This window comes from Salvelinus fontinalis, chromosome 19, assembly GCF_029448725.1.
Source record: "Salvelinus fontinalis isolate EN_2023a chromosome 19, ASM2944872v1, whole genome shotgun sequence".
NCBI lineage: Eukaryota > Metazoa > Chordata > Actinopteri > Salmoniformes > Salmonidae > Salvelinus > Salvelinus fontinalis.
Window position 1 is genome coordinate 8,540,133 of NC_074683.1, and position 16,936 is coordinate 8,557,068.

The following is a 16,936-nucleotide window of genomic DNA, read 5'->3' on the forward strand; positions in this document are numbered from 1 at the left end:
GGAGGATGGGCTCATTGTAATGGCTGTAATGGAATGAATGGAATGGTATTGAATGGAAACCACGTTTGACTCCTTTCTATTTTTTACATTCCAATGTGTCCGTCCTCCTATAGTTCCCCCCCCACCAGCCTCCTCTGATTTTCAGATACTACATCAGTGCAATAATCTCTAATGAGTCATTCTAATGTAAATGTTTTAAATAATGTGTACAAACAACAGCAAACAAGCAGATTTGCATAACATCACGGTCCTTTTTTTGAAGCTCATAATGTCGCTGTCCATTTTTCAAATCCTTAACCTAGATCATCACTTGATTTCAAACTATGTACAAGAATCTGAGACTGTGAACTACTTCCACATTGTTCCACATAGAATCATGCTCACCTCTTTGCTTTCTTCTATGTCCGAGGAATCGCTGCTGAAGTCCTCAGTGTTGAGGTCCGACTCTCCCACAGCGATGGGCACCGTGACGGTCAGGCTGGCGTTGTGGATGAACGGCATATAGTCAGTGTTGTCATTCATTATGTACTTCCCTGCTGCATTACTGCCCACCCCCACTCCCAACCCACTGGTGGCGCCATTGCCACCCTTTATGTAATCAGGGTCTTTCATGATCTCCACAGTGGTGTGGTTGGAGTTCCAGTTGGTCCCCATGGTTTTGTGGAGGTCATCCAGGGTCTTGTCCTCGTTCAGGCTCCTCTTCTTCTTCCTCAGACAGATGCTTTGGAAAGAGCGGCGCACCAAGGCCTTGACGAAGGTGATGCCCTGGTGGATGCGGCCTATGGCCACCGTCAGATTGTTCATCTCGCTGTCATCATCCGTGGCCGCCAGGTTATCAGCACTGAACGAGCTCAGCAGCAAGGCCAGGAACAGATTCAGGACCTGCCACACACACACACACACGTACACAAACACACGCACAACTGATGGTTTAAAGTTACTGTAATTGATTTACGGTGGCTTAACAGTGTTGTTAACAGTCATACGGAGATACAGTAGAGCTGAAAACGTACCACTAGGTTCCCGATGACCATGACCATCAGGAAGACGATGAGACACATGCTCTGACTAGCCACCTCCATACAATCCCACATGGTCTCGATCCACTCCCCACACAGCACCCGGAACACAATCAGGAAGGAGTGGAAGAAGTCATGCATGTGCCACCGGGGCAGTGTGCAGTCTGTTGAGATCTTACACACACAGTCTCTGTAGCTCTTCCCAAAAAGCTGCATGCCCACCACGGCGAAGATGAAGACAATGATGGCCAGTACGAGGGTGAGATTACCCAGAGCCCCCACTGAGTTACCAATGATCTTGATCAGCATGTTCAGTGTGGGCCAAGACTTGGCCAGTTTGAATACTCTCAGCTGCATACAAAGAGAAGAATGGGATTAATATTAATTTCTATTCCAATATGTTGACAGTCAACCTTTATACCAGTGATTATTGACTGAACCTGCAGCATATTGGATGCTGTGCTGGAGTGTCGATGCTCTTACCAATCGGAATGATCTGAGGACAGACATTCCAGACACGTTGGCCAAGCCAAGCTCCATCAAGCTCAAACTGACAATGATACCATCAAATATATTCCAGCCTTCCTGAAAATAAATGTATGGATCCAAAGCAATAATCTTGAAACACATCTCAGCTGTGAAGATACCTGTGAACACCTGAGTAAAACAACACACAAGAATAGTGACAACAGTAATTAACATGTCATGTGCTTAAAATGGCCAATTTTAAAGTGATATGGCAAAAACAAATGACATGTGACTGCGTACCAGGTTTCCCACATAAAGCATGGTGTTGAACTCCCCAGACATTGGGTAATGCTCCATAGCCATGAACACTGTGTTCATAACAATACATATGGTGATAGCTAGGTCTACAAACGGGTCCATCACGATCATATTGACTATTTTCTTGATCCTCAGCCACTTCGGACAACAGTCCCAGATGAGGAAGGTGTTGGCAAACTTGTACCAGCAAGGAGGGCACTTCTGTCTCGATTCTTCAAGTTCTGATACATATAGAGGAGAAATAACAGAGAAATATTTGTTTTATGAATGTGTTCTCATTTTGTCTATTCATGCTATTTGTTCTAGGGGGTGTATGGGATATGGTATAGTCGTACACACCTTCCATAGTGTTGGTTATAACACTAGCTACACTGAGCGCCCTCTGTCTGGCAACGGGGTCTTCCAGGAAGTCCATAGAGGCCTGGTACGATCCATATCGGGTCGTTCTATACTCTGTCTCCGTCGGGTTTTCCTGGTTACATCATTTGGAAGCATTATCAATATATTAATAAGTCATCACAAACCAATTGCATCAGCAATATTCTGTATCTCAGCACAATGTAAACACCAAAGATGGCCATGTTCAAGGGCCAATTCATCTCTTAACCAGGAAGTAATTTATCTGTTCAACCAAAAAATACTGTATTTCTAATCACATCAATAGCCATTTTTCATAGTTTCTTATCTATATGGAATAAATAAAAATCTATATGAAAATCCAAACCTGTTTTATACTGCCTTATATTTATTATTTTTAACAAAATGTAATCTTTAGCGTGTAACTGTATGCAAATATACCATAAGTAATGTTAAGGTAGTCAAGGAGAGAAAGAAGGAAGAGAGAGAAGGAAAGGAACAAGATGCACACTACAAGACCACAGCAGAGCTAGAGTAGAGGCACGGCAGACGGAGACAGAACAGAACTGGTTTAGAGACAGCAGAACAGAACTGGTTTAGAGACAGCAGAACACAACTGGTTTAGGCCATCCAGGCTAAACTACACTTCCTTGCATTGTCATCAGTAGAGGCCTTATCTACTGTCACCTCTGGCAGAAGGAGTCCCTCAGGTGACTTGGGGAGTGAAGCCCCGCCCACTAGGGACACCACCCCGTTGCAGTCGACAGAGCTGTGCATCTTCCCATTTGCTGGCAGCAGGACGTGTGATGGCATGCTGTTCTGGCTCACGTTACTGGAGCGCCGGTCGCTCCGCCGAGGGACAAACAGAGAGCCCCGGCGACTGTCGTTGTCCTCGAAAGTGCTGTTCTCGTCGTCGGCAAAGTCGTTCTCCGAGCCTATGTCCCGCGCACGGTCCCGGAAGCTGTAGAGGCTAGCCCGGCTGTTCCGTCTGGACGAGAACAGGGGTCCGCGGATACTCAGGAAGGACTGGGAGAAAAATACATTCCTCAGTGCCTGTCACTGGCATAAGCATGGGTTGAGAAGTGGAGTAATTTAAGATGGAAGAATGGGTCCTGCAGAGGGTGATTGTGATGAAGATGATGCAATGATGTTGATTATCTAGAGCAGTGGTTCCCAAACTTTTTATAGTCCCGTACCCCTTCAAACATTCACCCTCCAACTGCATACCCCCTCTAGCACCAGGGTCAGCGGACTCTCAAATGTTTTTTGGTAAGCCTGCCACACACACACACACAATACGATACATAAGAATGAGTGGGAGTTTTTCTCACAACCCGGCTCATGGGAAGTGACAAAGAGCTCTTATAGGACCAGAGTACAAATAATAATATAATAATAATCAATATTGTTGCTCTTTATTTAGCCATCTTACATATAAATCCTTATTTGTTCATCAAAAATGGTGAATAACTCACCACAGGTTAATGAAAAGGGTGTGCTTGAAAGGATGCACATAACTGCAATGTTGGGTTGTATTGGAGAGAGTCTCAGTTTTTGTCACGATCGTCGTATGGAATGGACCAAGGTGCAGCGTGGTGAGTGTACATTTTTCTTTATTTTGCAAATGTCGCCAACAAAACAATAATACAACAAAAACTAACATGAAGCACCGTAAGGCTATACATGCACAAACGAAGACAACTACCCACAACTACCAAAAGGAAAAAAGGCTGCCTAAGTATGATTCTCAATCAGAGACAACAACAGACAGCTGTCCCTGATTGAGAACCATACCCTGCCAAAACATAGAAACAAACAACATAGAATGCTCACCCCAAATCACACCCTGACCTAAACAAATAGAGAAATAAAACGTCTCTCTAAGGTCAGGGCGTGGCAGTTTAAAATAATTTCCCACACACAGTCTGTGCCTGTATTTAGTTTTCATGCTAGTGAGGGCCGAGAATCTACTCTCACATAAGTACGTGGTTGCAAAGGACATCAGTGTCATAACAGCGCGATTTTCCAAGGCAAGAAACTCTGAGCGCAGCCCTATCCAGAAATCTGTCAGTGGGTTCTGATTAAAATACATTTTCACAGAACCGCTTGTTGCAATTTCGATGAGGTTCTCTTGTTCAGTTATCGGTAAGTGGACTGGAGGCAGGGCATAAAAGGGATAACGAATCCAGTTGTTTGTGTCATCCGTTTCGGAAAAGTACCTGCTTAATTGCGCACCCAGCTCACTCAGGTGCTTCGCTATGTCATATTTGACATTGTCCGTAAGCTTAAGTTCAGTTGCACACAAAAAATCATACAATGATGGAAAGACCTGTGTGTTGTCCTTGCTAATGCAGACAGAAAAGAGCTCCAACTTCTTAATCATAGCCTCAATTTTGTCCCGCACATTGAATACAGTTGCGGAGTGTCCCTGTAATCACAGATTCAGATTATTCAGGCGAGAAAAAACATCATCCAGGTAGGCAAAGTCGTGTGAGAAACTCGTATTCATGCAAGCGGTCAGACAAGTGAAAATTATGGTCAGTAAAGAAAACTTTAAGCTCATCTCTCAATTCCAAAAAACGTGTCAATACTTTGCCCCTTGATAACCAGCGTACTTCTGTATGTTGTAAAAGCATTACATTGCATAAGCAGAAAATACACGGTGCCTTGATTTAACAAAGTTAAACCATTTTCACTGTAGTGCCCAAAACATTTTTCAAGCTGTCAGGCATTCCCTTGGCAGCAAGAGCCTCTCGGTGGATGCTGCAGTGTACCCAAGTGGCGTCAGGAGCAACTGCTTGCACGTGCGTTACCACTCCACTATGTCTCCCTGTCATGGCTTTTGCGCCATCAGTACAGATACCAACACATCTTGACCACCAAAGTCCATTTGATGTCACAAAGATGTCCAGTACATTAAAAATGTTCTCTACTGTTGTCCTGGTTTCCAGTGGTTAGCAGAAGAGGATATCTTCCTTAATAGACCCCCCATAAACATAACGGACATATACCAGGAGCTGTGCCAGGCCCGCCATGTCTGTTGACAGCTGTAACGTATAGAATTCACTGGCTTGTATGCGAAGCAGAAATTGTTTCAAAATATCTCCTGCCATGTCACCGAGGCGTCGTGAAACAGTGTTGTTTGATGAAGGCATTGTCTGTATAGTTTTTGTTGGCCTTTTCCCCCAGCATTGTCCCATCCATATCCGTGGTAGCAGGAAGAATTAAGTCCTCCACAATAGTATGGGGCTTGCCTGTCCTAGCCACTTGGTAGCTCACCATATAAGATGCTTCCTGCCCCTTCTTATTATTGGTATCTGTTGCTTTTATACGTCTTACTACTCGAAAGTGGTCTTTATTCTCGCAAAAAAAACTCCTGTGGCTTATTTTTCAAATTGTCATGTTTCGTTTCTAAATGTTTGCGCAAGAGTGAATGTTTCCCTCGAGAGAGTAACAGTTAATGTGATTGGATGTCAATTATTTGCCACGTCTACCTGTATTTGACATTGTGTTGTTATTTCGCTGAACAGTAGATGGTTTCATTTTATTTTTTTTGCAGTGAAATGAGGGTACTCAGGTGGGAAAAAAACCTCACCCAATGTATAGCCCCGTTGGAAAATATAAATGTACTGTTTGAAAATGTGAAGAGAAAAAAACATATTTTTAAATGGCGTACCCCCGACGGCATTGTGCGTACCCCAGTTTGGGAATACCTGATCTAGAAGATGACCTCAGGGATAATATAAAAGGAAATGTGCAAGAGCACAATGAAGAGGATAATGATGGTAATGACGACAAGCACAATCCTGTTGCCTTTGCTGATGAGGATGATGAGGAGGATGCTGATGAGGAAGATAGTGATTACGATGATAATACAATTGAAAGATGACGGTGCTGCTGAAAATGGAGATGATAGGGTAGCGTTGATATTGATAATGCCGAAAATAATAATGCTGATGAGATGAATAGATTCACTAAGGAGTGTGTAGCATGCAAAACAATTCACCAATACAGCAAACACACATGATTTTGATAGCCAAAGGTAAAGGTAGGGTAAAGCAGTATGTTAAATTATCCTGACCTGATATGGTGTTGAACAGCTCATGTCATAGTTGTGCAGGTTAGAGGCATCCATGGAGAAGCGGAAGTGACTCTTTTTCATACTGCTTTCGGACTCAGACCTGTGACACTTGTCATTGTCCTCTCTCTCCTCCTGCTCCCTCTGCTTCCTCTTCTTGCGCCTGTTGCGCCTCTCTTTGGCGCTCTTGGAGCTGAGTTTGGAGGCTTCTGAGGAGGTCTCAGTGAGGTCCCCTCTCTCACTGAACTCCCCACTCTCCGCCGCCATCACCGTTGCCGCCGCCTGTAAACCAATCAACACACCTAAGCTATGGTTGTCAGGGGAAACACGTGACTCAGCAGGGCAACACGTCAGAAATAGACACCATAGGCTATTAAATGCCTTCTAAATTTAGATTAAAATACATTTACCTTTGAATACCTATGAACATTTGTTATCTGAATTCTTCAAAAAATCTTGTCCATTTTCAGTTTAAGATAAATAAGAATATGAAGAGTATATTTCCAAAATGCTATATCCATTAGTTCTTCACATTTGTGTTTTTTCACTAGAAATGATTGTTTATGGGTGCCTTCATATTGTGTAAAACTGCTGAGCGTGAAAAACTCAGCAGCGTTGCAGTTCTTGATACAAACCAGTGCACCTGGCACCTACTACCATACCCCATTCAAAGGCACATAAATATTTTGTCTTGCCCATTCACCCTCTGAATGGCACACATACACAATCCATGTCTCAATTGTGTCAAGGCTTAAAAATCATTCTTTAACCTGTCTCCTCCCCTTCATCTACACTGATTGAAGTGAATTTAACAAGTGAAACAAATCAATAAGGGATCATAGCTTTCATCTGTATTCACCTGGTCAGTCTACGTCATGGAAATCATGTTTTGTACACTCAGGGTATATCTATTGTTTAGCTGGAATGGAATTTTCATATCCTCTATATTTGACTGTAATATGTGGTTGTTTTACCAAGCTATCTGAAGAGGAATGCATGTATTGCTCTGGATAAGAAATGATTGCAAAATTAGTTTTAAAATATTAATGTCACAAATGTATCATTTGTACAGCTCTATTATAAATGCCATTAGTTGTTACATTTGACTGTGTAAAACCTAGCAGTACTACTTATTTCTCTAAGAATGAGGCAGATATCTAGCATTTCGCATCTCTGAAATGAAACCATCAAGCGATAGATTTTAAACAAATACATGTCTGTCACTGAACAATTAGATAGTGGAAAAAACACACCCATCTCTTTCATCATTTCTTTAAACAACAAAAGGTAATTTACCTACATTTCTGAAAATGGATATATAGCTTTTAGGAATGAAACTCTTCATATATCACTAGCAATGTAAATGACTATTAAAGGAATACCATGGTTGTTGTAATTAATGAGTGTGCTGTAATGTTTGGCATATAGAGTTGAAATGGGGGATATCCTGTACCTGTGCATCCTCCTGCTGTCTCCTCAGCTGCTCCAGCATGGCTTGGAACTCCTCCTCCTTCTTCTGAGCCTCCTCCATGGTGGCCTGGTTCTGCTCGTCGTACGCCATGGCAACCACAGCCAGGATCAGGTTGATCAGGTAGAAGGAGCCCAGGAAGATGACCAGCACAAAGAAGATCATATACGGCTTCCCAGCAGCCCGCAGGGTCTGGAAGAGGAACAACACCTCTTGTGACACATGTCTTACAACCTCTTCGAACATATCTCCAAAGTAAATCACCAGTCTTTCATATTACACCTCGTATAACATATCTCTTTTGAGAGGATGCTAGTGGAACCCTAAAAGGACCACGATAAAACATGCATAAAATGTCTGCTCACATAACAAGCAATTTGGAACATACACATTAACCCTGTGACATTGCACACCTGATCTGGGGTATTGTTCTGTATTATTTGCTCAGAATGCTTCGCTGATCTCTCTATTCAAGGGACAACAATGCATTCAAAAAGACATGTTGTCTTTGCTTTAGTCATGATGCGCCAAATCTTTGTTTCCTTCAGCAGAAATGCACCTGCCCTCCATTAGGAGGTTGTTTGAACAGGGGACTGGCAATCTTCTTTTTGATTTCTGTTTTGTAATGGGAGAATGTACTCATTTTCATCACACAGCAAATGATGCCTGTCTTTGTGTTTTCAAGAGAACCTGTACCCATCAAGTTAAACATGTCACAAACTAGGGCCAGGATCTATTTTAACAAACCTAACGCATTGGTAAATCTAAGCACTGATGGTAGTGCCATACGTCCAGGGGTGGGTCAGCAATATTGTTGCTGTTTTCACAGTCGTTATTTTGAGCGCAACAGCTGGCGGTGGTGTAGGTGTGACGAGGGCTTGGCCACTCACTGGCCAATCAAGGTGTTCCATGGCTTATTACTGCTTTTGTCTCAAGTTCTGCAGGTCTTTGTGTTGTTATCAACTCCAATTCGGCTGGGGACACGGAATATTCTGGTCCTAGTCCATTGTTGATTGATCCTACGGTTTATTAAATAGCATAGGTTACAGTAACAAGGTATAGCAATAGTAAAAAAAAAAATAAACATCCAGTGATTGCTCAATATGGTTGGAGTGTTGACAGTCAACATAGTTGTAGTTGGCTTCAATGAATATAGGCCCTAACGCATCGCACTTCTCCTCAAGTAAAAATGACTAGGCTCCCGTAAATTGTGCTGTATGTGCGAGGCATGTTTTCAATAAGCAAGATGTAGCCTAGTCATTATATAGCCTGCCATTATAGGACAGCACTATTTGAATAGCCTATGTTTGGAGGAGCGTATCTGGTAACCGGACAGGAGGCTGGTTACGTATCTGGTAACCGGACAATGGTGATGGATACAAGCCGAATGGAGCACTGCAGGTAGGCCGATGGGAATTGTGAATAATACAAAAGCATGTCGGCAAAAGCCTCGCGACTAGAATCCTTTTATGGATAGGCTGCTCGTGAATTATAAAGAATTCAGACACATTGCTGTTGAAGCAGCTTTCGTTATAGTAGGGTACGTTTTTTTTTTAATCAAACGAAATCAAACGAAACGGAAAAACAACTTAAATGTTTTTAAAATTGAGTGTCCCCGGATTATCTTATCATTTGCTCCATTATTGGCATACAACCTACATGGAGAGTTTTTTAATGCACTTCCAAAATAATAACAGGAGCTGGCTAAAACAATGTATTAGCCTACATAGATAAAAGGGAGATGTCCGCTCACTGTTTTGCTGCTAAAGCGTTGGTGATGAAGATTCATTTCAAAGCGGTCTCACGACCCAAACCCTTTTGCGGCGCTGTGTTTTCACATGTACATTGATTGTTTTTTTTAATCTGATGCTACACTAAGATAAGATCAGAAACATACATTTTTCTAAACTAATCCAATCTGTAAGTGGTTGGATTCATTGCAACTGTTAGTGAGATAGTTGTTCCAGTTTGACGTAGGTAGTCTCCATGTACTTTATTGTCTTCCCTACTCTGACAGGTGTTCTGAATGCAAGTTAGGGGTGATGTAAAAGAGCCGGATATCTTCCTCCAAACAGAGATTGAATATTACATTGCAAACTACATAATGTGACACATTAAGAAATATTCAAATAAGGCTTTACACCCGTATTACTCAAAGAATGTAAACCCGAAAGAGAAATGCACTCAGCTGGAGTTGATTGTTAATTCATTTAGTGTCATTTTAACTCCAGAAATATCAACACCATGTCCGAGTAGTTTTCAGACAAAATGGGGGTTGGACCATATAAACACCAACATGTTGTTAAATTCGACTCCATATGAGTTGAATAACTCTTGCAATTGTACTGTGTATGCTTGGTTTTTAATGAAATGAAACGAAATGGGAAAAAAACATTTGTTTTTCATGTTTCTAAATACGAGGTTTACAGGCACAAAAAGCACATCTCACTTGCTCCATGTGCATATGGGCACTGTGTATCACAGCTGGATAGGCTTTGCTTCCATTGTTAAAATCCATGCCTTAACCAACCGCGTTACCGCTAAGTCCAGTATTCGGTTGGTCTTAAATATCCCAAGCAGCGCATACTGAAATTGGCACTTTGGTGCACGTTTTTAAGGACACACCTTAGATAATGTCAACCCTCCCACCTCAGCACATGCAAGCTCATTTAAGACAGGTAAATGACCAATCCTGGCATATGGTTTGAAAATAGAAGAGTGCCGGCTTTAACAGGTTGAAATTGCAAACAAGCGTGCATTTGACAATTGCGCTGGGCGTTGGTTTAACACCAGACAAAATTATAGCCCATAGTGTTCCTCACAGGTGCAGTCAGAAGCACAGGAACACAGGGATCTCCACTGAGCACAGCAGTTGGCACAAATGGGTCTGTCCAATGCAACGACAACACTAGCAGTCCTTTTGCCTGTAAAAAAGCCCCCAGTATCACGTCCTAATGCAGACAGACCATAGAGTTGGGATAGAGGGCGCACTTGGCCAAAAGCCTTTTTTAGCAAGGGTAGCGCCCCTTGAGGTAGGCTTGAGGAAACAGCCTGATCGCTGCCTTCACAATTCTTTAAGGAATGGCCATCAGGCTGGTTCCACCAGGCTTCCAATGAGAGCTTTCACCATTTTGAAGTAGTCAACATGGTGGGACTTGCTATGGGTCAACGAACGATCACAGATTTCCATCCTGGTCAGCGGAAGGGGTAAGCCCATGAGTTATACTCCTGAGCAAACATTCCACAATTACAGGTGGCAGTTAATCACTAACCTTGGCTTTATACCTGTTTAGATGATACACTCCAGCACAGTAAGTGGTATGCACCTATTCAGTCTATGTACAAACTACCAATAAATGCATAGATGTAAAAGAGGAAGACATGGACTACTTTAAAATGGAGATAGCCCTCAATGGCAGTAGCCAAGCTGTCACAAAAAGCGGCCATTGCAAAGACAGGAGATGAGCTCTCTAGTACATCTCTATGAGACAGACCTGCTGGTAGAGGTTCTCCCAGTAGTCCTGAGTCATCAGTCTGAACAGAGACAGGAAGGCCCAGCTGAACGTGTCAAAGCTGGTGTAGCCGTAGTCTGGGTTCCGGCCCGCTTTGACGCACCAGAATCCCTCTGGACACAGCCTACAACAAACAACAAGCCTGGGAAACTCAAACAGAATCAGAATCACCATCACTGCATTCCCAATATCCTGTGAAGTCTATTTTGATGTTAACGCACAAAGACATTCACGACCGCACGCAGGTACGCACGCAGGTACGCACACACACAAACAAACACAAGCACAATCAATAGTGCATCCTGACAATGAGACACAAAGGTAGTAATGTGGGCTCAATCTTACCCAGCACCACTGCCATTTCCACAAAGCAAAGCATCCCTTTTACCTGGGAGGTAGTAATAATTATCTACAGGAAAAAGAGACAAGTCAATCTTTTGTCAACTGCAAAAAAGAGAAATGATTTTCATTCTCACCTCCATCATCACAGCATTGTAACTAGTGAACAGTTCAAAGCTTTAGTCATGAAAAGACCTTTCCTTATCTATTGTCTCCCCTTTGATCCCATGGCTGCCCAGGTCCTAGTGTCATGGCCATCCAGGTGCCATTTTCCCCATTTGGGTGGGGACTCAATGCCCTCCGTGTTGACAAGCTAAACATGCCACTAGTATCATCCACAAACCGGCAGTGTTATGATGAACCGTCACACTACTTCCCACCAGAAGCTCTTACGAACCCCTCTCAGCCATTCCTGTCATTTTACATTACGCTCTTCAGCCGGGGCTGCTTGTTTGGCTATTAGCAATGAGCTGTGACTCACTCACTGTGGTCCGTGGTTACTAGCACGGCTTTCACCCTCCAATGACTGTCTAAAGCCAAAGAAACACGCTTACCAGGATTATTAGTGTAATTGGTCCAGTTGAACGGGACGGTCTCGTTAAAGTCCGCATCATTATACTCCTTCCCATTAAAGTCCAATGTATCATTCAAGAGGTTGGTTGAGTTAGGACGGATCCTTAAACATTTGTTTCTTAAATTGCCCATGAACAGCTGCAGCCCTACTAGGGCAAAGACACTTAGGCAGAATACAGTGAGGATCATCACGTCTGACAGTTTCTTCACTGACTGGATCAGCGCTCCCACAATGGTCTTCAGGCCTGCAGGACACGACAGAACCTCACTGTTATTCGCATAGGAGTCTTATACAGTGTATGCAAAGAAGAAGTGTCATTTGTATACAATGTAAACATCACAGCATGAAACGTCATCTCTGTTGCTCATATGTTTAAAAACAAATAGTGTGGAGGTGTCCAAAACGCAAAATCCACACATTTTTCATTTTGTGTTTTTTCACTAGAAATGATTGCTTAATGTGTGTGTAAAATATGACTGTTCTCAGATTTTTTATTCATAGATTTTATATGTGTCTAAACGTTATATTTCCGTTGTTTAGCTGGAATGGAATGTTTGTATACAGTGTATTTGACTGTATGTGGTTGTCTCACCTAGCTATCTTAAGATCAATTAACTGAGTCGCTCTGGATAAATAACTAAAATAGTACATGCAAATTATTTACATACAGATGTTATATAACTGTATTGATTTGTTTTATATTGATGTCACAAATGTATCATTTGTACAGTCCTTAATTTAAAAAGTGTTATTTGTTACTTTGGACTGTGTAAAACCTAGCAGTCCTACTTAATTATCTGAGAGTGAGGCGGATATACACTGAGTGTACAAAACATTAAGGACAACTTCTTAATATTGAGTTGCACCCCCTCTCCCCCTTTTGTCCTCAGAACAGCCTCAATTCGTCAGGGCATGGACTCTACAAGGTGTCAAAAGCTTTCCACAGGGATGCTGGCCCATGTTGACTCCATTGCTTCCCAAAGTTGTGTCAAGTTGGCTGGATGTCCCTTGGGTGGTGGAGCATTGTTGATATACACGGGAAACTGTTTAGCGTGAAAAACTCAGCAGCTTTGCAGTTCTTGTCACAAACCGGTGCACCTGGCACCTACTACCATACTCTGTTCAAAGGCACTTAAATCTTGTGCCTTGCCCATTCACCCTCTGAATAGCAGACATACACAATCAATGTCTTAATTGTTTCAAGGCTTAAAAATCCTTCTTTAACCTGTCTCCTCCCCTTCATCTACACTGATTGAAGTGGATTTAACAAGAGACATCAATAAGGGATCATAGCTTTCACTTGGGTTCACCTGGTCAGTCTATGCCATGGAAAGAGCAGGTGTCCTTAATGTTTTTTACACTCAGTGTATAGCATTTAGCAAAAAAACATGATTATTTGTCTCTCTAAAATGAAACCATCAAGAGATAGATTTTAAACAGATACATGTCTGTCATTGAACAACCCCATGCCATGATTAGATAGTGAAAAAAACACACCAACCTCTGTCAAACGTTCTTTAAACAATAAAAGCGAATTTACCAACATTTTTTAAAATGGATATATAGCGTTTTTGAAAGAAACTCCTCAATTGTCAAAGAATGGTACGCTGGCAGTGCAGTGACACATATTCTACTGTCTCAACTGGTGGTCTTACACCATAAGAATGTTTAATCTGTTATCTAACGTTCTTTTCTCCACTAGAATTATATGAGCCATGATAAGCACATACTATTTTCTGACTAAGATCCAAATCCCAGTAATATGTTTATAGCACACAATGTAGCTTCAAATTAAGTCTCTGATTGCTCTATGGTTGATTATAAAAACAAATAAGCTGAGGAGCATAGTTGTTATCATGGCCAGGCAGTTCTGGCCACAAATTGACATATGTTGTAGTAGATATTATACCTGTGTGTTATACACCCTACCAAGAGTTTGGATCAGAAAATATGTCGTAGAGTATAATAACAAAAGCATGCATGTCTGTGAGGAAGGGCATACATCACAATCAGCTCTGACGTATGACCCACCCTTACCAGACCAAAACACAGTCTGTCTTCACTGAACAGGAACAGTTGAACGAAGACAAACACCAGTCAGGGAGAACACTGACAAGCAACCATCCCAAACAGCGAAGGAAGGAGACAAGAGCTGGGCAGCACCACAAACACAATTAAAGCTGGATTTAAACAAAGTCTCATGCAAACAAAATCGACTAGACCCCCAAGGCTGTTCAATAAAAATAAACAAATCAATAAATAAAATAGTCTAAAAGCAAGAAATCCTTTCCATTTTAAATTAACTGCTTCAGATTCCTGCTTTTACTGGCAGCATGAGAGGCAAACCTAAAGAAAAGCGTAAAGGTGTAGTAACCCTTAAACTTTGATGGAGTGAGTAGTACAGCACCACTCTTTGGCCCCGAAACCTTGTCCCTTAACCTGGCTCTCACCTGGGATGACCGATATAGTTTTCAGTGCTCGGAGAACCCTGAACGTTCTCAGTGCTGACACATTGCCCAGGTCCACAAACGATGTGACATATCTGTAATAAAAGGGAAGTCGCATACAGACGCCATGACAGGACAACAAAGAGCAGTCGGAGGAAACATCACACAAGGAAGGGGCTGGCTGACAGCTGGCAGCAGGCACTCCTTACCTGGGATAACTGAAATAGTTTTCAAAGCTCTCAGTACTCTGAAAGTGCGAAGAGCTGAAACATTGCCTAGTTTTACAAACTCTGTTACATACCTGCAGGAAAATTCACAATTACAATAGAGCTTGTGTAGTTCAGGAGAAAATACATTCATGTAACATGGCAACATCCCTAAACCCCTCAAACACTATTACATGGTGGGATAGACAATAGGTGTGAGGAGTCTGAGGAAGGACACTTGCAAAGCTAAGATGAGACTGAGAAGTGCCTCAATATTCCTCATGTCTGCATGGTATTGTAATTACAAAGACGTGCAACCATTCCAGCACAGTATTGCAAAACAACTGTTGTCTTGTGTATGCTCCAACAATTAATACACTAACAACACAAAGAATAAACTAAGGGGACTTGTTGCCCCTGAACAACAAACAGAATCAATGTACTAAACTACATGGACAGTTACCCAATACTTGTAACTCATCTGCCTCAAGCAGATAAGCAAATGGTAGTGAAGTCTGGTAGCTGTTAGTAGAAATAGGCAAAATGACTTGTAGTGTAGAAGTGGGTTTGTCGTGAGAACTTTACAGACTGAACATTAGTGTATAGTGTTGCCACTAGTTTCATCATACAGCTAGGTACGCAGGATACAGTATCCTGTTACAGCACATGACAGGAAAATGTGTGAATACTTACGCCATGACAATGACACAGAAATCCAACCAGTTCCATGGATCTCGTAGAAAGGTGAACTTCCCGACACAGAAGCCCCTTGCCAATATTTTTATAAGAGATTCAAATGTATAAATTCCAGTGAATGTGTACCTGTTGCAAACAAAGGGGACTGGTTAGTCGACATAGATAATTGTGGATGTGTATTGTGGATGCATGTCGATTTTGGGGTAAGAGGATGACTTACTCTATATTCTTTGCCCAGTCTGGGGGCTGACTCAGGGTCATAAACGCACAGTTGGTAAGGATAGTGAACATGATTACCATGCTGAACAATGTGGAGGCAGTTGTCAAGGAAACTGAACTGTCCAGACTGGTTAATTTAATATTGCTTACACATGACATACGATGCACCACCTGACATCAGGGATAGAACGTATCAGGTGACCACATATCTCCAGTACACAAATCACTATATTGCACTAATTATCTGTTCAAACAGGATAAAGACATGGGATATAGGATATAGATTTAATTTGACCTAAAAAAAAAATGTAATTTAAAAGAAAATGTCAATGAAAGGATATGAGTGAACCAAAACCTTAATTGATATTCTTCTAAGAGGGTTGAAGGGGCTTAAGACATACAAGGCAGGAGTGGCGTTGAAGCGGAAGATGGCCTTCCCTCGGTTCAATACTATAAAGGTCTGTGAGAGAGAGAGACATAGAGAGAGACAGAGAGAGAGAAAGGGAGAGAGAGAGAGGGTGAGAGAGAGAGAGAGAGAGAGATAGAGAGAGACGGAGAGAAAGGCACCCCATGAGACTGTTAACACATATTCATGGTCAGTTAGGAGTGATGGAAATGAACTATTCACTAAACAAAAATATGTGATACTCTGTGGTAGAGAGCACAGTGATACTCTGTGGTAGGGCTGGGCGATATGACGATATCTATATCCATATATAATCTATATCCATATATAAACGTCTATCGTTTCATATTATGCTCTATCGCTTATTTCGTTGGGTTGCAAATCACACTCTTTACGGCAATATTTTCCGTCAATTGGACGTCGCTTTGCGTTCTTTCACACGTGCCACGTGGAAGGTAATTTGCAACACAAACAAACATGGAGGAGAGTGAACGCGACACAAAGCACGGAGACTGTACCTAAAAGAGGGGCTACTTCAGTCGCATGGACGTGTTTTGTGTATGAAAAGTCTGACACGGACCAGAAAACCCGTCCTTTGCCAAATATGCCGCAGGCCGGTCCCGACAACAGGCTCAAATACCACTAACCTCTTTTACCACCTACCCAAGAATCATGTGAAACAGTACGAAGAGAGTCTATGGATGAGACCCCAACAAGTAGTCGAGTGCTCCAAACAAACCCCCGACTCAGATGTTGAAAGAGGCTTTTGCCCGCGGCACACCATATGGCAAAGAATCATGAAGATGGAAGGAGATAACAGCTGCAGTTA

General features: G+C 42.2%; 1 protein-coding gene across 1 annotated transcript in view; it reads right to left on the minus strand.

The window, feature by feature from the left end:
• Positions 1-16,936, minus strand: part of LOC129816313 (sodium channel protein type 2 subunit alpha-like) — a 49,226-nt gene that overhangs the window by 19,006 nt on the left and 13,284 nt on the right. Inside the window, exons 3-17 of the mRNA XM_055870632.1 lie at positions 16,041-16,161; positions 15,703-15,790; positions 15,480-15,608; positions 14,790-14,881; positions 12,114-12,377; positions 11,566-11,629; positions 11,203-11,344; positions 7,694-7,900; positions 6,244-6,522; positions 2,850-3,188; positions 2,145-2,277; positions 1,788-2,026; positions 1,503-1,676; positions 1,014-1,370; positions 385-882 (exon numbers count right to left, since the gene is read on the minus strand). Coding sequence (XP_055726607.1) covers positions 385-882; positions 1,014-1,370; positions 1,503-1,676; positions 1,788-2,026; positions 2,145-2,277; positions 2,850-3,188; positions 6,244-6,522; positions 7,694-7,900; positions 11,203-11,344; positions 11,566-11,629; positions 12,114-12,377; positions 14,790-14,881; positions 15,480-15,608; positions 15,703-15,790; positions 16,041-16,161 — 3,126 coding nt within the window. The remainder of the gene's footprint in view (positions 1-384; positions 883-1,013; positions 1,371-1,502; positions 1,677-1,787; positions 2,027-2,144; positions 2,278-2,849; positions 3,189-6,243; positions 6,523-7,693; positions 7,901-11,202; positions 11,345-11,565; positions 11,630-12,113; positions 12,378-14,789; positions 14,882-15,479; positions 15,609-15,702; positions 15,791-16,040; positions 16,162-16,936) is intronic.